This window comes from Chiloscyllium punctatum, chromosome 1 (assembly GCF_047496795.1).
Source record: "Chiloscyllium punctatum isolate Juve2018m chromosome 1, sChiPun1.3, whole genome shotgun sequence".
NCBI lineage: Eukaryota > Metazoa > Chordata > Chondrichthyes > Orectolobiformes > Hemiscylliidae > Chiloscyllium > Chiloscyllium punctatum.
The window spans coordinates 6,526,491-6,548,552 of NC_092739.1; the positions used below are offsets into that span (position 1 = coordinate 6,526,491).

At 41.0% G+C, this 22,062-nt stretch overlaps 2 protein-coding genes across 4 annotated transcripts in view; one reads left to right on the forward strand and one right to left on the reverse strand.

Moving 5' to 3' along the window:
* sh3d19 (SH3 domain containing 19) overlaps nt 1–10,651 on the forward strand; it is a 142,147-nt gene extending 131,496 nt beyond the window's left edge. For all 3 annotated transcript variants that reach the window (XM_072558039.1, XM_072557157.1, XM_072558835.1), the window contains 5 exons: nt 32–255; nt 1,115–1,167; nt 2,173–2,359; nt 5,040–5,143; nt 9,828–10,651. In XM_072558039.1, coding sequence (XP_072414140.1) covers nt 32–255; nt 1,115–1,167; nt 2,173–2,359; nt 5,040–5,143; nt 9,828–9,947 — 688 coding nt within the window. In that variant the 3' untranslated portion in view covers nt 9,948–10,651. The remainder of the gene's footprint in view (nt 1–31; nt 256–1,114; nt 1,168–2,172; nt 2,360–5,039; nt 5,144–9,827) is intronic.
* Nucleotides 10,652–21,516: 10,865 nt separating this feature from the next.
* rps3a (ribosomal protein S3A) overlaps nt 21,517–22,062 on the reverse strand; it is a 15,907-nt gene continuing 15,361 nt past the window's right edge. The window contains exon 6 of the mRNA XM_072560125.1: nt 21,517–21,675. Within this exon, the coding sequence (XP_072416226.1) occupies nt 21,548–21,675 (128 nt within the window). The 3' untranslated portion in view covers nt 21,517–21,547. The remainder of the gene's footprint in view (nt 21,676–22,062) is intronic.

The window sequence follows — 22,062 nt, forward strand, 5'->3', positions numbered from 1 at the left end:
GATACTTACTGACCTATCACTTCTTGTACAGGGGGCCTCGATGTGTAGCTCGGTTTGACTATGAGGGAGACCAGGCTGATGAGCTCACTTTCTTTGAAGGGGATGTCATTGCACTGAAGGAGTACGTGAATGAAGAGTGGGCTCGAGGAGAACTTAAAGGCCGCTCTGGAACTTTCCCTTTAAATTTTGTTGAGATTATTGAGGATCTACCAATTCCTGAGCAGCAGGCTGCACAGAGTTCACCTCTGTCTCCAGGTGAATGAATTGTTCTTTTGAATGAGCAAGAAATATGAAGTGTCATATATCTTCAGTTTTCTTCCCTCAAAATCTAAAACAAGGGCCAATAAGATTTTAACACAGTTAACAACAAAAGCTTCAAAATTCAAATGATCTGCACTGTCTCCTTTCTAGATTCACTCCTTCACTGGTCTAAAATGACATGTAATGAGAGTGTTGATATAGCCAATAGGTTATTGACTGTATCTGCTTTAGTACTAGAAACAATTCAATATCCTTTTTTTTTAATGTCAAAGCCTTGAAACTCCTTTAGAAGCCGCAGTCAGGGTTTATGTCAATGACTCCTCAAGTTCTCACCTTCCTTTCCTCAGAGTATTCTCTCCTGGGCCTTAGAAAGGGCACATCAGCACTTGCACACAGGCACAGTTCAAGCAGATCTAAGTCCTGTCTGGCACGGAGCCTACTCTCTCTCTCTCTCTCTCTCTCTCTCTCCCTCAGACACACTCACACGTCACACTCATTGTCTGGCACTTTTGAAGTCCACTTCACTGACTCTCCCCGAACATTGGTCAATGTGAATTGGAACTTGTGCAACAGGCAGGCAGAACCAAATGTAACTGATGTTTGAGAACAGTCAAATCTAGCAAACCCTGAGAACGTACTGTTCCTTAAGTTTTATCATTTTCATAATACTGGCTTGCAGCTTAAATTGCACAAAACAACAACAAAAATCCATCACAATGTGTCTTTTTATCCTATCTTGAAATGTAACGAGTGTTTATGACAGTCATGTTTCATGGTAGTCTTATGCAGTTTGGTATCTCGAGTTGGGAACATAATTTTTTTAAAGAACCAAATGTATTGAATCTTTCTTCAGGTTCTGACACATTAGAAAGTGGCAAAGCAGTGGAGATCTCGTTACATGGTCAGGTAGGAGTACTTTTACAATCAAATGTTGTCACCTTGCATATAATTATGAACAAGGACATATAAGTATCAAAGTCATCCCTTCTATCCCTCAGAGTGAAACTTCATTTTATTCTGTGCCTTAGTCTTTCATGAAATATATTACATGTTGACAAATATTAAAATGCAGAGTTGATAAAGTCTGGTGCTGAAGTCCTGAAGATGGGTGCTTCCCAAAACATCAACTCTTTTGCTCCTCAGATGCTGTCTGACCTGCTGTGCTTTTTCCAGCATCACACTTTATCAACTCCAGCATCTACAGTCCTCACTTTCTCCCAGTATTAAAAAGCCTGCAACTTATTGCTTTTCTGGTGTGAGAAGTGCTGATACTCCTGTTCAAGGAAGTAAGGCAAAATGTGAGATGAGTCTGTACCAATCTTGTCTCTCCTGAAGCAGCTGCTAACAGATCAACATTGTAAACTGCTAAAAAGCACACTGACCTGTGATGAAAGGACTGGTTTAATTTCCTCATTCGCCAAAGATCCATAGACCTTACAAACTGAAGACCACTTCCATCTTGAAGACAAGGGCAGCAGCTATACGTTAAGACCACCAACAGCAGGTTCCCCTCCTAGGCACTCACCATCCCGGTTTGGAAATATATCGCCATTCTTTTACTGTCACAGGTCAAAATTCTGAAACTCCCCCCTTAACAGTATAGGGCAGTGAGGGACTGGCAATAAATGCTGGACAGCCAGTGATGCCCACATCCCAAGAGAAGAATTTGAAAAGATTTGAATATTAAAACTTGTGTTGACAAGTTTTAATAAATGAGTGGACATGTAGTTGCCAGGTTCTTGAGGTCTTTTAGCCATGGAGTGTTCTTTGCTCTATCTGTATTAAATAAAATTATTTTTCAATGCATTGCTCACATCTGACATTTACCACAATCGTTTTTTAACTAGTTAAATGTTTGCATTGTTTCTCCTGTTGCTGAAACAATCTAACTGGTTTTCTTTGAACTCCTAGGTCAAACACTCGAATTCTCAATGGTGTGAAGCACTTTATGATTTCAGTGCAGAAGCTCCTGACGACTTGCCGTTTAAACGTGGGGATCGGATCCTCATCACAGAACATTTAGACTCTGAATGGTGCAGAGGGAAACTGAATGGGTGTGAAGGGACATTCCCAACTGTGTTTGTGCAAATCTGCTCAGGTACCACCATTGCAAAGACTGAAATCTACACCACAGTAATTGTAGAAAATATCTTTTTGTTCCTTGAATTTGAAAGCTTATCTTTACTAAAATGAAAACGCAATTCTTCAAACCTAATACAAAAATGCCTTCCTTATATGAAGAGAAGCTGGGAGCTGAACAATAGCAGAGAGGCTTAGGGGCCCATGTACCTGAAAGCTAGTGAACAGAACAAAACAAATTAAAAGGCTTGTGAAATGTTAGGTTTAACATCAAGGAGCTAGAATTCAAAGGTGTAACGTGTTTATTGAAATTGGAAAAATCAGCCAGTGTATGCATGAGAATCGAATAAAAGGTCCTTGATGTGACATTTTATTTATTCGTGAGATGTTATCTACTTGATGATGAAATGGAGACGTTGGGAAGGATGTAGGAACAACAAGGGAAGTGTTGAAGACAGTGGGAAGACTTGTTGCCGGCCTGATCCACATACCTGGTGTGAATGGCAAACAGAGAGGCTAGGGGACCCATTATCACCCCTCCCCATCTCTGTCATGGTTATCCTTGGAAAGCAAAAATAGGAGGAAAAATGGTTGGAAGCAAAATGAGAAAGTTTTATGCTTGAAAATTTAGAAAGGAAAGGATTGATTTTATTCTTCAACAGTTAGTTGTAATTTTGTAATCTGTAATAGTTAAGCAAGGCCTTAAGACATACACTGACCATTAGTGAGCAGATTAAGATGGTGGTGTCACATCTTGTGGGCTTTTTGTTTGTAGCTGCATTTGAGTGAAATTTACCAAATGCCTCCAGATTAATATAAAGTAAGTGGTGAAGATTCATTTCCATAGTGTACTTTATCATAGGACAAGCATAACAGTATTTTAAAATGAAATGGCTATGAGTTTGAAGCCATAGCATTTTATATTTAAGTTGGCTTGGCTGCTGACTTAGAATACTATAAAGAGAAGTAGTCACTTTTCAAAGTGTGTAACAAGTAAACTTTGGATTTAGATTCTGTCATTAGTTTTGTCATTATTGTGACTCTTGATTTGTCCTTTTTACATTAATAGCATGTAGCATGCTGCACTGTAAATGTATATTGTGTTACCTGAGAGATATCCAGTGCGTTAAAGTTATGCACTGATCTTTATGCATACACTGTATAATGTTTATGTTGAAACAACTTGTACTCTCTATTTTTAGTTTGAGATCCCAGCAATGATGGTCAAGTTACAGAAAAACAAATAGTTCCTTTAACTAAAATATATGCATCGGTTCTTGAACATTTCGGACATTGCAAAGGAAACATAGTCTTTAGAAATTGTGCACAAAATACAACTGTCTCCTCAATGTTGGCTCCAGTTCACAGTTGGGAGAAAGTGAGGACTGCAGATGCTGGAGATCAGTGCTGAAAAATGTTTTGCTGGAAAAGCGCAGCAGGTCAGGCAGCATCCAAGGAGCAGGAGAATCGACGTTTCGGGCATAAGCCCTTCTTCAGGCATTTTCTTGAAGAAGGGCTTATGCCCGAAACATCGATTCTCCTGCTCCTTGGATGCTGCCTGACCTGCTGCACTTTTCCAGCAACACATTTTTCAGCTCCAGTTCACAGTTTAAAGTTATCTAGTCACATTGTAGCCAGGCAAAATTATCAATTGAATTTCTTAAGATCAATGATAAAGATTTCCTTGTAGATTAAGTGTGCCTTTTAGTTTACAACCTGTTGGACCTTGCATTTGGTGTGCAATTGATAGTTTATTGCTGATATCATGTACAATCTCCCATTGGAGTGACAATAATTAATTTGAATTTATTCATTTGGTCACTAGGCAATAGCCTAGGTGGTACTGTCACTAGAATATTAATCTAGACACCCTAGTAATGTTCCAGGGATATGTCCTACAAGATCGATTTGAATTCAACCTGGAATTAAGAGTCTAATGATGATCACGAAACTGTTAGCAATTGTCAGACAAACCTATCTAGTTCACTGTAAACTGTCAGGAAGGAATATGCCATCCCTACCTGGTTTGGCCCACACATGACTCTAGACCCACAACAATGTGGCTGACTCTTAACCGGCCCTGTGAGCAGTTAGGGATGGGCAATAAATGTTGCCCTAGCCAAAAATGCCCACATCCCCTGAATAATAATAGAACAAGATGGGTAAGATTTTAATAAGAGGAAATTTAGGGAGGAACCAACTTTTAGACAATATGCAAGATTGAAACTGGTTTCAGGTAACACTTTGAACTAGTTGTTTAAAACTAAAGTATGCTTGTATTTTCAGAGATTATCTTGGACTATATTTCATTATTGTTGCTTTGACAACCTTTAGTTATGTTTTCCACCAATGACTAAAAGTAAGTGACACATTTAACTCACCATGTCCTACTACATACTGTGTGCAGAATCAGGTCCATATAAGTCACTGGGTTCTAAGGGGAACGGGTTTTTAGATAACTGGCTGAGTTGAATCCAGATGGACTATAAATCATGTTTCAGCGTAAATTGTGCAATTTCATTTCGCCAAGAGCTGGTGAACTCCAGGAAACCGAGGACCAACATAGTAGACAGCTGTGATTGAGGAGTGACTAACAACAATTTATCTAAATAGTTGTATACAGTGGATTATATGTTGATTTGCATTTTTGTAACCAAGTTGTACCTTCAATATTTTATACAAAACTATTTTTGTTTCAGACAAAACAAACCCCTTAAAACAACAGCCCTCGGGGAATAAAAGAGAAAAAGCCAAGGCACTCTATGACTTTAGTGGGGAGAATACAGATGAGCTTGATTTAAAGGTATGAAATGTGATATCAAATCTACTTAATTCTTTATTGAGATTGTACAAACTTTCTTGAAAACCTATTTTTAAACACTTGATGTTTTTGATTTTGAATTCTGATGGGGGTCAGTGCATCAATCTCTTAATAATGAAAGTTGAGCATCATCAGTCCAAATGAACAATTGTGATATTCTGTACAGACACAGAAAAAACAGGGGGTTATCATGGCATATGGATAATGGAGTGAAACCCATCTGAGAAAGTCATTCTTCTGTCGTGCATAGAGCAGTTTGTGGATTTGCCTTGGATGTAGTTTTCATTGTGTGTATGACATTGTTGCTCGTACTGAACAGATTATTTTTGACAGTTTGAGGGGTAATATTTTGACCTCTGGTATAATCCAGGCTGCAGGACACACTGTGCAAAATTCGATGATTCTGTTTGTTAGCTTTCCAACATCCTTCTATCTCAGTCCATCACAACTCTGCCCTGCCTGTAACCCAATGTCACGATAGAGAAACTGCCCTTTCTATTCTTTACTTGTATATCACGGTTATATCTGATGAGTAATTGATTGCACTTGGACTGGATGATCAGAACACTAAATTCTAACTCTTGTTTTGTCTGTCAGAATTGACAGCTTTTCAGCTTCTCAGAACAGTTCAAACATGCCTAGCTACCTCTGACATGCGTATATATTCAGACTTGTTCTTTTAATTTCAGATTTCCAACATTTGTTTGTGTCATTGAAATTGACTCTTTCCTTCTTCATAAATGCTGCCTGATCTGAATAATTACTGCACTTTTATCTTTTATTACAGATTACCATAATCGACACTATTTTTGTCTTTGCACTCAATTACTTGTCATTGTTTCATAAAGAGCAAAAAAGTTCACAAGAAATGAAAGTCACTTAACCTCTTTCTAGTGGGATATTTCTCAACATTTTCCCCTTATGTCCAACGTGCGTATTGATTTCAGTCATCAAACCCTCCATTCAATGTGACCAGATGCACTATAAAAAATGTCAGAAAGTTGATCTTGAAGATGAGATGTATCAGAGAACTAGATGTAAGAGAAGATTGTGACTGGAGGAGATCATGGAGTTAGGGTGGGATATGGCCATTATGAATGTGGTTTTAAAAAAAAACACCATCTTCAATTCATTGCAATAGGAAGTTGATGTAGGTCAATAAGACATGAGTAATGGACATATGCTTGACCAACAAAGGACTCCATGTTATTGGGAGTGGGCAAGAATGTGGACTACACTCAGATCAATCATTATCTTACTGAAAGGTGGAATAAGGCTCAATGGGACCAAATGACCTATTCCCCCTTCTGATTCACAACTCCAAAAAGGACAGGATACAGGCTGCTGAATACCCTCAATCTGGTGAATCAAAACTGGTCATCTGTGAGGCACTGTGAGCCATCTGCAGAAGTAGAATTGTATTTGATCATAATATGTAATCTCATTGCCTGACATCCCCTCCACTCTGCCATTATCATGAAGTCATGGGAACAACAATGGTCCATTGAGGAGTGTAGTAGAGCATGAGCTATAAAGCAGTTCCAGACATAACTGAAAAGGAGATGCTAACCTGGTGTAAACATACATGGGAATGGATGCATGTTAAACAGTCAGATCAACATGCTACAGACAGAGCTGAGTAATCCCTTAACCAACAGATCACAACAAAGCTCTGCAGTCCTGCCACATTCGGGCATGGAGGGTACTGGATAATTAAAGAGCTAAACAGAAAAGGCAACAGCAGGAACATCCCAATTTTCAATAAGGACTGAGAAAAGGGTTCAGATAAGATTTACAAGGATGTTGCCAGGTTTAGAGGGTTTGAGCTATAGGGAGAGGCTGGAGAGGCTGGGGCTGTTTTCCCTGGAGCGTCGGAGGCTGAGGGGTGACCTCATAGAGGTTTATAAACTCATGAGGGGCATGGATAGGGTAAATAGACAAGGTATTTTCCCTGGGGTGATGGGTTTAGGGTAAGAAGGGCCAGATTTAAAAGGGACCTAAGGGGCAACTTTTTCATGAAGAGGATGGTATGTGTATGGAATGAACCGCCAGAGGATGAGGTAGAGGCTGGTACAATTACAGGCATTTGGATGGATATATGAATAGGAAGGGTTTCGAGGGATATAGGCCGAGTGCTGGCAGGTGGGACTAGATTGGGTTGGGATATCTGGTTGGCATGGATGAGTTGGACTGAAGGGTCTGTTTCCATGCTCTACATCTCTATGACTCCAAAAGGAAAAATATCTTCACTGAGGGTGCTGAGTCTTTGGAATTCTCTGTGAAAACTCAGTCATCGAGCACTGGGGTCAATAGGTCTCCATGTTTTAAAAATATCCAGGGATGTGCACATAGTGCAGCAAAATGGTATTGAAGTAAAAGTTCAGTCACAGTCTCTTTGAAAAGCAGAGTAGGTTCAAAGATCTGAATGGCCTACTTTTGCATCTGATTCTTATGTTCTGAAGTTTTTGTATCCGTCATCAGCCAGAAAGACCAAGTAGATGATTTATCTTCATTTACTCCATGATCATCAATGACAATCTGCAGCCATTTTTAAATCACTTCCCGATAACATCAAGATACAGTTGAAGGCACTGGAGATACGTCACTGGCCTCCCACATTATCAGGGCTGTATTGCCGAAGGTGTGTGCTCCACAACTAGCCACACCTGCCTTCAATCTATTCCAAACAAAAACCAGGACAAATTACTGCTCCATCAATTTATTCTATATCAGCAGAAAATTGATTGGGAAGGTTATTGGCAGTACTGTCAGGTGGCATACATTCATCAATAACCTGCACTCTGATGCTCAATTCGGGTCTGTTGGGAACACTTAGCTTCAGACTTCATTACAAACTGGGCCCAAACATGGAGAACAGGTTTGAAATGCAGGAGTGAGGTGACAGTGAGTGTCCTTGACACCAAGACAGCATCTGATATTGTGACATCAAAGGGCCTTAGTAAAATTGAAGATAATGAGAATTTGGGAGAAAACTTTCCAGTAGCTGGTGTCACTGCCAATCTACCCCAGGACATCGTTGCAGGAGTCCCTCAAGATAATCAATCAGCTGCCTCTTTCATGACTTTGTATACAAGAGGTATATATTGGGAGGCTGTCTGACTGTTAGTGCTCCATTCCATTCACAGCTCCTCAAGTTAATGACCCAAGTTCCTTGTTACATGCAGCAAATATGCATTTAGGATTAGGCTAATAAATAATAAGTAGCCACACAAGGGCCAAGCAATAAGCTTCTCTAACAAGGATGGCATGGTGGCTCAGTGATTAGCACAGCTGCCTCACAGAACCAGGGTCTCAGGTTCGATTCCAGCCTCTGGTGACTGTCTGTGTGGAGTTTGCACATTCCCCGCTTCACAGGAGGCTCCCAAGCACTGAGGATGTCACCTAGACAGTCTGCAACACAAATGCCCAGCTCGGTGAACAGAACCACAACAACGAACATCCGAGCTACAAATCTTTTCACAAACTTTGAATCCCTGTGTCCGCGTGGGTTTCCTCCGGGTGCTCCGGTTTCCTCCCACAATCCAAAGGTGTGCAGGTCAGGTGAATTGGCCATGCTAAATTGCTCGTAGTGCTAAGTGCATTAGTCAGAGGGAAATGGGTCTGGGTAGGTTCTCTTCGGAGGGTCAGTGTGGACTGGTTGGGCCAAAGGGCCTGATTCCACACTGTAGGGAATCTAATCTAATCTAATCTAATCAAACCATCTTGTTTTGACATTGATATTGAATGGCATTACTATTGCCTAAGTTACCATCATCAACATCTTGGAGTTATTCTTGACTAAAAACATCAGTGGGCCAATAATTTAAACATTGTGGCTCCAAGAGCAGGTTCTCAGAGCTGGGAACTTTGCAGCAAGTAATTCTCGTCTTGATCCCACAAAGTCTGTCTGCTATCATCAAGCCATAAGTCTCGAGTGGGATGGAATACGACTCATGTACCTGGATGAGTGCAGCTTGAAAAACACTCAAGAAATTTGACCCCATCCAGGACAAAGCAGGTGCGTGATTGGCAGCCCATCCACCAGCTTGCATTTTATCCCTTAGTCCTGACACCAATGCAGAAGTGTAATACAACGTCTTGTCAAGGTGGCTTCGAATGACTCTGCAATGGCGCAGCAAGCACAGGGGAGCACCACCACCACTTTCAAATTCCCCTTCAATACACAGACCATCCTGAGTTAAAATATATTGCAGTTTCTTCTCCGCTGAGTTACAATCATGGTACTCCCTTCACAATAGCAACTTTGGATCTACACTACAGGGTTCTCCACCACCTCACTAGTGAAAGCCTCACTAACAACATTTCTGAGTGATGTGGCCTTGTCATAACCCTTCAAGAACATTATTTATTTCAAGTTATACCTACTTTGATTTTTGTTTGTAAAGAACCAATTGGAAATGGGTAACATATGTTGACCTTACTGCCAATAGGTACATTCCATGAATTAATAAAAAGAATTCTTTCTGGATTAAGAATTAAAATTTTAAAAACATTGTCAGAAATAAATTGTTTTTTATAAACAATTAAGCTGACTGTGACTCTGACTCTAATTGTATAAATGTGGAATTGAGCACAATTTAACTTACAACAGCATTCCTGTGTGTATAAATATTAACTAAATTCTGCAACATTTTTCCACCTCCAGGTTGGAGATATGATAACCATTTTAGAACATGTAGATTCTGATTGGCTGAAAGGAGAACTACACGGGAAGGAGGGAATATTTCCAAGGAGCTTTGTCCAGATTCTTCAAGACCAGTTATGAACTACCTTGGATTTAGGCTGAGGAAGACCATCGAGCATGGAGCAGAATTGAACTTTGTCATTATATGTATCAAGGCACATGAGCTACATGGGCTGTACGGAGCGTGACAGACTTGAAAGAGACACAGCCGCTGTTGGAGAACTAATGAATCAAAAATTCCATTACCTATGAACTGAGACGTACTGTAAATATCTGGGAGCAGGAGCTGGGTCAGTGGTCAGAATTCAGATTTTGGTGATTAAATTCACATTATAATTTTACTGTAAAACATTTACATGTCAGTATTGAAAGACAGATTCCAGTACTGAATTGGAAACAAAGTCAAAATTTTTAAAAGACAATTAAAAGAAAATCCATTGATGCCTGCATGTGGTGGTGCTGACATCAGAAGGGCTGGTTTTCCCATTCTTGCTGTCATCCTTTAACTTGCATACAAATTGCAAAAACACTTTAATATAATCTCAGTAAATAACTCTGATTTGCACAGTATATCTTTTATCTTTTGATTGCATTGTTTTTGAAGGCAATATGGTTTATTTTCCTTTTCATGATCAGTGCCTCTTAGTATTGCTGTGGTATTATCATTCAGCAATAACTGAACAAGTTATTCTGGAACAAATTATTCTTTTGTGGATTCCTTACTGGTAATATTTCAAAATATCATTGTTTTGTGATAAAAGTTTCAATAAAAAGTATTTATTTCATTGATGTAGAATGTTTTGAATTAGGAAGCAATCAATTTACAGCACTATAGAGAACTACAGCACAGAAAAGGCCCTTCAGCCCAGTAAATCTGCACCAGCCAAAAAACAGCCACCTGTTTTAATCTCATTTTCCAGCACTTGGCACCATAAATTCATATGTAAATACTTCCAAACTGTAATGAGGGTTTCTGCCCCTACCAAATTCCCACCACCCTCTGGGTGAAAGAAATTTTTTTTAATCACATCTCTTCTATAAGCTACCTGTCCCCTAGGTTAATTGTATGCCCCCGATAATTGATCACTCCATTAACAGTAGAGGTTCCTTCCTGTCCAACCTGTATCTAATACATTCATCATAATTTTATGCATCTCAATCATGTACCCCCTCATTCTCCTCTGCTCCAAGTAAACTCATTATTACTCAGCAGTCAGCTTATTTTACATGATTTAACTTATTAATTTACATAAAATGCAGCATTATTAATCCTGCCCAATATCTGAGCTCAAATTACAGAATTAAAACGCAATTTTCTGGCAGCATACATTGCCATCTAGTGGTCAAGAGTTTTCATTACCAATTTCCATTGTAAACAAAGTTCAGCGACCATGGAGTCATAGCGATGTACAGTACAGAAACAGACCCTTCGGTTCAACTTGACCACGCCGACCAGATATCCCAACCCAATCTAGTGCCACCTGCCAGCACCCGGCCCATATCCCTCCAAATCCTTTTAAATGTTGCAATTGTACCAGCCTCCACCACTTCCTCTGGCAACTCATTCCAAACACGTACCACCCTCTGCGTGAAAAAGTTGCCCCTAAAGTCTCAACCTCTCCCTATAGCACAAATCCTCCAACCCTGGCAACATCCTTGTAAATCTTTTCTGAACCCTTTCAAGTTTTACATCTTTCCAATAGGAAGGAGACCAGAATTGCACGCAATATTCCAAAAGTGGTCTAACCAATGTCCTGTACAGCCGCAACATGACCTCCCAACTCCTGTACAGCCAAAAGTAAGCAATTGTGTTTTTGTCTGTAAATCCTATCAATTCCAGTTGCATTCAATATACTAGAAATACTTAATCCAAAGGGAATACTTTTCAAAAGCTCTTCAATGGTAGGTCATCATTAGGTCAGAATAGATGAAGTCAGGTCATAAGTAGCAGAGAGGATGGTATAATGCTGTTAAATTACAAAGATCAGGGCTGAAACTGCTTTTGATGGCCTCGCCTATGTCAGAATCAGAAGTAAAATATTGAACATTTGTGGACAATGCGAAAATATGAGGTTAATAGGTGAAGATCAAGAGTGTGAAGCTGGAAAAGCACAGCAAGTCAGGCAGCATCCAAGGAGCAGGAGAATCGATGTTTCAGGCATAAGCCCTTCATCAGAATGAGGCTTGTGGGCTGAGAGATAAATTGGGGGTACGGTAGCTGAGAATGCAATAGGTAAGTGAAGGTGGGGGTGGTGATGGGTCGGAGAGGAGGGTGGAGTGGGTAAATGGGAGAGACATGGACAGGTGAAGGGGGCGGTGCCGATTTAGAGGCTTGGGACTGGGGTAAGGTGGGGGAAGGCGAAATGAGGAAACTGGTGAAATCCACGGTAATCCTGTGTGGTTGCAGGGTCCTGAGGTGGAGGAGCAGGTGTTCTTCATCCAGGCATCAGGTGGTAAGGGTTTGATGATGAAGTCCCAGGACCTGCAAAGATCCACAAGTAGGCGTCCTATCTCCCCACTGTAGAGGGGACCACAACAGATACAGTAGATGACGTGTGAAAGTACAGGTTAACTTCTGTTAGATGTGGAAGGATTCTTTGAGGCCTTAGATGGAGGTGAGGGGGGAGGTGTAGGCACAGGTTTTACAGTTCTTGCATTGGCAGGGAAAGGTGCTGGGAGTGGGGTGTGGGCTGGTGAGGGCATGGATCCGACAAGGGACTTGTGGAGGGAATGGTCTCTCCAAAACGCTGACAGAGGTGGAGCAGGAAATATATCCCTAGTGTGAATGAATTCCACCACAGAAAATCCCAGATGGCCTCCTCCTTCATACTCCACCCCACCAGCCCACACTCCAATCCCGGCACTTTCCCCTGCCAATGCAAGAAAAGCAAAATCTGTGCCTACCCCTCACCTCCATCAAAGGATCCTTCCACATCCAACAGAAATTCACCTGTACTTCCACACATCATCTACTGTATCCGTTGTGGTCTCCTCTATATTGGGGAGACAGGAGCCAAGTTGCAGATTGTTTCAGAGAACATCTCTGGGACACCTGCACCAACCAACCCCACCACCATGTGGCTGAACATTTCAACTTCCCCTTCCACTTCACCAAAGACATGAAGGTCCTGGGACTCCTCCATTGCCAAACCTATCCACCTGATGGCTGGAGGAAGGGTGCCTCATCTTCTGCCTTGGGACCCTACAACCACACAGTATTAATGTAGATTTCACCAGTTTCCTCATTTCATCTCTTCCCCCAACCTTATCCCAGTCCCAAGCCTCCAACTCTGCACCACCCTCTTGACCTATCATCTTTCCCATCTATCCGCTCCACCCTCCTCTCTGACCTATCACTCTCTCACCCTTCCTTTACCTCGCACTCTCAGCTACTTTGCCCCCAACCCCACCTCTACCCTCCCTTCCATTTATCTCTGACCACCAGTCCACAAGCTTCTTTCCTGATGAAGGGCTTTTGCCTGATTCTCCTGCTCCTCGGATGCTGCCTGACCTGCTGTGCTTTTCCAGCACCACATTCTCGATTCTGATCTGCAGTCCTCACTTTCTCCTTGTTAATAAGTGAGGGACTGCAATAAATATATTAATAAACTTGAAGAATGAACATACAATTGGTGAATAAACTTTTAAGTGTGAGTTGAAACATGTTAGCAGGAAGAATAAAGGCGTGTATTACTGGGAAGAACAGTGAGCATTTCTGTTGGAAAATGTGACCAGTTAGGGTGGCAGAGCAGAGGAAACTGGGCACACAAATACACAAAGAATTAAAAGTAATGAGGGTTACCAAGGTCATCGGAGGAAAAAAAACACTTGGGTTCATTAATAGAATGATGGAATTGAAATAGAGATTTTGACGATCTAGATATCACTTGGATAGTTGTGAACAGTTCTGGTCTTCATTTAATGGCATTTTTAATGGCACTGAATAAGGTGCAAAGGAGTTTAGTAGATTAATACCAGATCTGAAAGGTTATACACATCAGCAAAGATTGAACAGGCCAGAGCTGAATTGTTAAGAAAGGTCCTAAGGATTTGATTGCAGGGGATGGTTGGGAGACAGATGCGCCAACACCATGGGAGATCAGAACCATGGAGGACCAGACAGTCAAGGGAAATAGGATTCAAACCAAGAATTTCAAGTGGTGGTTGTGATAACTACAAATAGTTGAATTTAAGAGGAAACTAAATAAGGTGTCATCGTCTTAGAATAAGGGGTAGCAAATTTAAAACTTGAGTTCAGGACAAACAACGTCTCTCAAAGGGCTGTGCATTTGTGGAATTTGCCTCCCCAAAGTGTGTTGGCTGCTGGGACAGTGAGTAAATTTAAGGAGAAGTTAGATTTTTAATTGGCAATGGGTTGAAGGGTGAAGGAGAGAAGGCAGGAAAGTGGAGGTGAGTAGCATTTCAGCCATTTGAATAGCGGAGCTGGCTTGTTGGGCCGAATAGCCTAATCCTGCTCCTATATCTTATGAACTCATGAACATATAAACACAAGGGAGAAATGAATGGACCCATATGTTAATGTGATTAGATAGACAATAGATGGAAGCTTCCATTGAACATACGCACCACCGTGGACATGTCCTGTTTCTGTGCTGTCAAAGTTATGAAGTAGCTTCCAGCATTTCCCAAATTTGAGAACATTCTATGCCCTTCTCAATGTCTCTTCCACTAAAAAATGTACTGACTCATCAGCAGAGGGAGGCAGAGTTAAGTAATCAGAAAAATATTTCCAACTTACTTGCTACCTGAGAGAAGGAATAAAGACCACCTGAATGACAATCAAAATGTAAAGAACATCTCTGAGCAGGAGGTTGTCCAAAGTGGTGGTGGTGGTTTGGAATGTAATATGTAGTTATAAAGAATTCCATATTATGGGGGAACCAATAGCATCCTTGGTAAACAGGATTGAATCTCACTTAGTGTAGTCTTTGCCTGGTACAGGGTGAAGAACATCTCAAAAACACTTTGAAAAGGTATTAGAGATGGTAGGAAACAAGAGTGGTGGAGGGTTGTTTTTCAGACTGAAGGCCTGCGACCAGTGGTGTTCCACAGGTATCATCAGTACTGGGTCCACTTTGTTTATTTATATTATTGGTCTGGATGAAAATAGAGACATGATTAGTAAGTTTGGACAGTGAAGATGATTATCTTAGATTACAAAGAAATCTTGATCAATCATATCAATGGGCTGAGGAGCAGCAAATGGAGTTTAATTTGGATAAATGTGAGGTGCTGCATTTTAGTAATGCAAACAAGGACAGGTCCTATACAATTAATAGTAGGGACCTGAGTAGTGTTGTTGAACAGAGAGACACCCAGGGGTTTAGGTATATAATTCTTTGAAATTTGTGTCATAGGTAAACAGGATGGTTAAGAAGACATTTAGCACGCTTGCCTTCATTGTTCAGACCTATGAGTATAGAAGTTGGGATGACATGTTGAGGTTGTACAGGACATTGGTGAGGCCTATTCTGGAGTGTTTTGTGCAGTTCTAGTCACCTTCTTATTGGAAGGATATTATTAAATTGGAGAAGGTTCAGAAAAGATTTACCAGAATGTTGTCGAGAATGGAGGGTTTGAGATATAAAAATCGGCTGGGTAGGCTGGAACTTTTTTTCACAGGAGTATTAGAGGTTGAGGGGTGACCTTATTGAAGTTTATAAAATCATGAGGGGTATAAATAAGGTGAATGACATGGGTCTTGACCTTAGGGTGGGGATGTTCAAAACTAGGGGTCATATTTTTAAGATGAGAGGTGAAACATTTTTAAAGGGCATAGAAGCAACTTTTTTGTTCCAGAGTGGTTCGTGTGTGGAATGAACTACCAGAAAAATTGGTGGACAAGGGTACAGTTATACTGTTTAAAAGACTATTGGAAGTACATGAATAGTAAAGATTTGGAAGGACATATGCCCAGGGCAGGCAGGTGGGACGAGGTCAGCATGGACTGGTTGGACCGAATAGTCTACTTCCTTGCTATATGACTCTAATGAGGGAGGGATGATCTGTTATTGTGGTTCATGTTAGAACCAAGAACATTGGGAAAGAGTAGGCAAGAGGTCTTGTTTGGAGAGCACTAGAAGCTGAATTTATTTTTAAAAGGATTGTAATCTTTAAATTACAGGGCAACCCCCACATCTACAGAATAGTTTTCCACAGTTTCAGTTACCCACGGTTTACCGTGGCTCAAACATATTATAGGGAATCTTCTGGAACCTGGAATCGGGGGTTGCCAGGAAGGTACATTTGCCATTTAAATAAATCAGTTCTCTCCTCGCTGCAATAAATCTTGGAACATATCTCTCGTGGGTACGGCGGTGGGGGGGGAACTACTGAATTCATCAATCATATGTAAATTGGTGGACAGGTGAGTAGGGAGCACATTTCTGATGAAAGAAGTGGTATAGACCCAGTATTAGGTTAGAAAGGAATTCTGAGGCTGGGCTGCACACCTGAACCAGGCAGCGACTGGGATTCTTATGGAAAAGGTTAGATAGCACAGTCAGAATAAACTTAATAAGTAATAGCTCCAAAACAAATTAAAGTGAGGAGAGTAGAGTTGCCTCTCACAATGTGCTCCAAGTTAATCTTCCAGTTCAGGATCCGCTCCATGGAACTCGATCAGACATGCTCACATTTCTTCTTCTAGAGGGGGGTACAGGGAAAGCTCTGTGATCAGCAGCCTGAAGGAAAAAGATAGCTCAGTAACATCATCTCAGTCTGTATCCTGAGGATGTGTGTGCAATTTGATAGGTCAGGATGTGCAGGAAGTGAACAAGAGTATGCTGCTAGTATGTGCAAAGCTACGAGGAAGGGCATCATCACCCTCATCTACATGGGAGGAAGATAAAAATTGATGACCGACCTCACAGCTGAATGCAGATTACAAGATCTTATCCAAGGTATAACAGACCAGGTCAGATCTGCTCTGGGATTGGTAATTCATCCCAAACAAACCTGTGCTGTACCAAGTAGGATGATCTCGAGAAAGTTGCGCTGGACAACTGCCTCATAACCTTGACCAGATGGCCTTTAACAGGAACGTCTGCATATTTCTGCAGCATTTCAGAAGAGACTGCTTTCCAGTGTGATCTTTTGTAGGGCTCAGGGCTATATTAATGGTCTGAGATGTGGAGACTGAAACTTAGCTCTATGGGGTTCATCTTCTTTGTTATCTTTCTAAAAATTTAAGGGTAGGAATATAGGAAGAGTGGAGGGGTAGGTGTGTTACCTCTACATAGCAGTGATCATATGTTTGAGGGAGAAGACGGTAGATCAAACACAAGAGCAATTATGAGGCCATGAATATACAGAGCTGACTGAAGTAAGTTGGGAAACTAAGGTAAGGAAGAGGTAGGTAAAGCTATAATAGCAGACAAGTCAGGGTTCATTTCAGAGCATGTGGGAATGATTTATTCAATTGAAATAAACATTTAAGAAGAAACACCATACGTGACTAAAGGTGGGATCAAATTGAGACCAGACGTATAATTTCACAAATTGCTGGAGAAACTCAGCAGGTTTGGCAAAATCTGTGCAGAAATAATGTATACTACATGTGTCAACTGTGCATCTGTCCAACATGAGATGAGACTCGAGTAGATACCACACCTGGGTAACAGCATCCATATGATACGCAAGCTATCCTAACACCTCATGTTTAGCTTAAAACACTGGCAGATTTGGAATGGTCAGTCAGCAATCACTGAGGCTCTTGATCGAACTGGAAGACTGCAAAGATAAAGACATATTTTCTCTGTCAGCCCCAACAGATATAATCTTCTCTCAGACACACAGTCAGCACTATGCATTCACCATATCTATACAGAAATGTCCATGCCTTCATCACCATCATGGGTGGGATTGCCATTTCTCACAAAAGCAGCTCAGTACAATCTCCTCAAAGGCACACATAGTGAAGCAGACAAAGATGTGCACAACCCCAGGGGGGCAGAATTCTCCAGAACAGCCTGGGACAAATAAAAAGGTTAAAAAAATCTTTATTTAGCAGGTGTCGATGTTCATATTCTTATTGGCAGATTAAAGCTTTGTTGTTAGCCAGAGTTTCAGACAAGTCAGTCTTCCTGACGGTGATATTTGGGAACCTCTTTTGCATTCTGTAGCATGCACATGATTCTGGCCTGTGCTTTAGGAAGCAACAATAACTAGACAGTTCGGATATTGGATTGTTTTTCCTGGTAGTCATGGAGAGAATTTTCACAGGTTAGAAATGGTAAAACATGCAAACGGCATTTTGTTTCATCTCAAAGTACTCAAAAACATTAGTTTGGAAGGGGAAGGGGATGGTGGTCCGTGAAACTCTGCAGGAAACTTTCTGACCAAGGTCTCAGTAGTAACAATGTCAATTAACTACTACACAATCTTTTGAATTCAAGGTTGCAGGGATGAGTTGCACAAGGAAGCTTCCCCCCCCCCCCCTCCCCCGGCCCCACCCACCCACAAGATTCACAGAATACTGTGCTATAATGCTCAAGGTCACAAGCCCTTGCCCAAGCCTAACTGAGGTCAAGCAGTCACGAACCACAATCTCCCCAAGATCAGCTTGACTTGGACAAATTCTAAAGGAAATCAAACATCTCTATACCTATTTGATCATTTATTTGAAAGACAAGGACTGATTAGGGATAGTCAACATGGCTTTGTGCATGGGAAATCATGTCTCACAAACTTGATTTGAATTTTTTGAAGAAGTAACAAGGAAGATTGATGAGGGCAGAGTGGTAGATGTGATCTAAATGGACAAGGTTCCCCATGGGAAACTGATTAGCATGGTTAGACCTCACGGAATACAGGGATAACTAGCCATTTGGATACAGAACTGGCTCAAAGGTAGAAGACAGAGGGTGGTGGTGGAAAGTTGTTTTTCAGACTGGAGGCCTGTGACCAGTGGAGTGCCACAAGGTTCGGTGCTGGGTCCTCTACTTTTTGTCATTTACATAAATGATTTAGATGTGAGCATAAGAGGTACACAGTAAGCTTGCAGATGACACAAAAATTGGAGGTGTAGTGGACAGCGAAGAAGGCTACCTCAGATTACAAGATTTTGATCAGATGGGCCAATGGGCTGAGAAGTGGCGTATGGAGTTTAATTCAGATAAATGTGAGGTGCTGCATTTTGGGAAAGCAAATCTTAGCAGGACCTATACACTTAATGGTAACGTCCTAGGGAGTGTTGTTGAACAAAGAGACCTTGGAGTGCAGGTTCATAGCTCCTTGAAAGTGGAGTCGCAGGTAGATAGGATAGTGAAGGCGGCAATTGGTATCCTTTCCTTTATTGGTCAGAGCATGGAGTACAGGAGTTGGGAGGTCATGTTGCAGCTGTACAGGACATTGGTTAGGCCACTGTTGGAATATTGTGTGCAATTCTGGTCTCCTTCCTATCGGAAAGATGTTGCAAAACTTGAAAGGGTTCAGAAAAGATTTACAAGGATGCTGCCACGATTGGAGGATTTCAGCTATAGGGAGAGGCTGAACAGGCTGGGGCTGCTTTCCCTGGAGCATTGGAGATTGAGGGGTGACCTTGTAGAGATTTACAAAATCATGAGGGGCATGGATAGGATAAATAGACAGTCTTTTCCCTGGGGTGGGGGAGTCCAGAACTAGAGGGCATAGGTTTAGGGTGAGAGGGGAAAGATATAAAAGAGATCTAAGGGGTAACTTTTTCACTTATTGTATGGAATGAGCTGCCAGAGGAAGTGTTGGACGCCGGTACAATTGCAACTTTTCAAAGGCATTTGAATGGGTATATGAATAGGAAGGGTTTGGAGGGCTTTGGGCCAGGTGCTGGCAGTTGGGACTAGATTGCGTTGGGATATCTGATCGACATAGATGGTTTGGACCGAAGGGTCTGTTCCCATGCTATACATCTCTATGATTCGATTGTCCCATACTTCATTGTGAAGATGGGCCTGCCAAACTCAACCATACTGGCTTTGTTGTGGATAAGGAGGTGGAGGAGACAATAGCGAAGGAATGCCAAGCAAGAAATGAGGCTCAGGTGGAACAGGTAGGACCAGGTCTTCAGTACTGTCATGCTGCAACAGGGTCTAAGACATTGCACCCAACTGCAAACATGTGAATACCAAAGCCAGGTATCTTCACATGGCATGGCATGTTATCACCTACATGTACCTTCTGCAGGAAGCTCTGCATCTGAAAGGCTCAACACAACAGGACTGAATTTTGTCATCAGCTTCTTTCAAACCACAAAAGCTTGTGTGGTGCCTTCCATTAAATGATGCTTGATAGTAGCTCATCAGGAGACTGCTACAGTGAAATGCATTGATTTTATGAAATGCAGTCAATGTTCCATTATCGGAGCAGATGGGTTTTCGGTGTTGGTTATAGTCCTACACAAGTGAGCTGCAGCATACTGAAGGCAGCAGGTTTTAGATTTTGCAAGTGGACATCCAGTTTAGCACATAATCCATACATGTGACTTGCTAGATCTGAAAGAAACGTTACCACCTAAATAGATCATTTTCAGTTGAGTCGACTGTGGTCAAAATACAAAACATTAACTTTAATCCCAATGAGTTACTCAAAGACATTGGCAAAGGCCTGAAAATGACCTTCGACGATCACCTTTACAAGATATCTTCATCTAGGTTCTTTGAATCCTAAAACCCTGAGCTGCGAAATATGCGATTATCAATTATTCCGTACAAGATGCATGCTTCATTAGTTACCATTCATGCATAGGTCTGCATGATTATTAATAGGGTATGTGTCGAGATATAACATTTTTATGCTTAATGCAAATGATTGCTTTATGCCATGAAGTGAAAGTAATATTTTCTGTAGCTGCAAATACTACACCAGACCTTTAATAGCAATTTGTCACTCATGAAAGATGGTTAGTGCAATTTAATGATGCACTGAACACCTAATTAACCTTTGTCTTAGTATCAAAAATAGCATTTCAATCTAGGGTTTTCCATCTTATATAGGACCAAGTTATAACACATTAAAAAATATAGGGCAAGTTTAAGGGTTTATCACTGAACATTAATCTTTGCAGAACCAGGAGAAGATATTAAATTTATAATTGATCCTTTTGTCACCTATATTTAAATCTCAAAAAAGCAGTTTACTTGAAAAGGTCACAGTGAACATTCTAACTTGCAGCTGAATCTTTACGAACTCATCTCAGTTAATAGGCAAGGATAGGATGGAAATCATATGCATCAAAAGATCCATAATATAGGCTTGGAAGGACAGGAGATGCAAACAGTTTACATGAAGTACTACAGGTGGAGTGGACAAACAGTGTTTACCACGAGCAAGTCCAGGCCATCAACAACAAATATCTTCTCAGCAAGAACCAAGGGGAAAAGAAAATGGGGTATTAAAAACAAAGTATTTAATGTAATGCTGGTCTTTAACTCAAGCATGATGGGTCACAAAAGGGGAATTTACATTTCAGCTGCATTTATGCCCTGGTCAGATCACTCAGTAAGTACCGTATTCACACTGATAGGATAAGGTCAGATTCACCAGTGAGATAGCGGAGTTCAAAAATTATATTCGGAGGGTGGTGTGCATAAATTTGGCTTGGCTCACAGTTACCATTTTAAAATTATACTAAATTAAATAAAATTAAAGAAAATATGGTCAAAGAAATGTTTTATTATACATATTTAGACAGTTTCTTGAACCGGGGGTTCATATCCATCAGCTCGATCCACTTTAGCACCAGTTTCTTCACCTGATGGTTTGCCTGAGCCACTTCCTCCTTCACCATGCAGTTCCATCAGTTTGCCCACTGGAAGAAAGTATTTTGTTCCAATTACCTTAATTAGGTCAGCTCAATTGGCAAATGAAAATTCACAATTTACAGATTCATCTTTTAACAAAGTGTTTTAGACATTTGTCCACTCACCTCATGATTAAATAACAGAAGTTTATTGTAAACTTGAAAGGGTTCAGAGAAGATTTATAAGGATGTTGCCATGGTTGGAGGGTTTGAGAAATAAGGAGAGGCTGAATGGGCTGGGGCTATTTTCCAGGTGCTTCAAAGGCTGAGGGGTGACCTTATTGAGGGTTATACATCATGACAGACATGGTCACTTCCCTGGGGTGGCAGAGTTCAAAATTACAGGGTATAGGTTTATGGTAAGAGTGGCAAGATTTAAAAGGGAACCAAAGGACAACT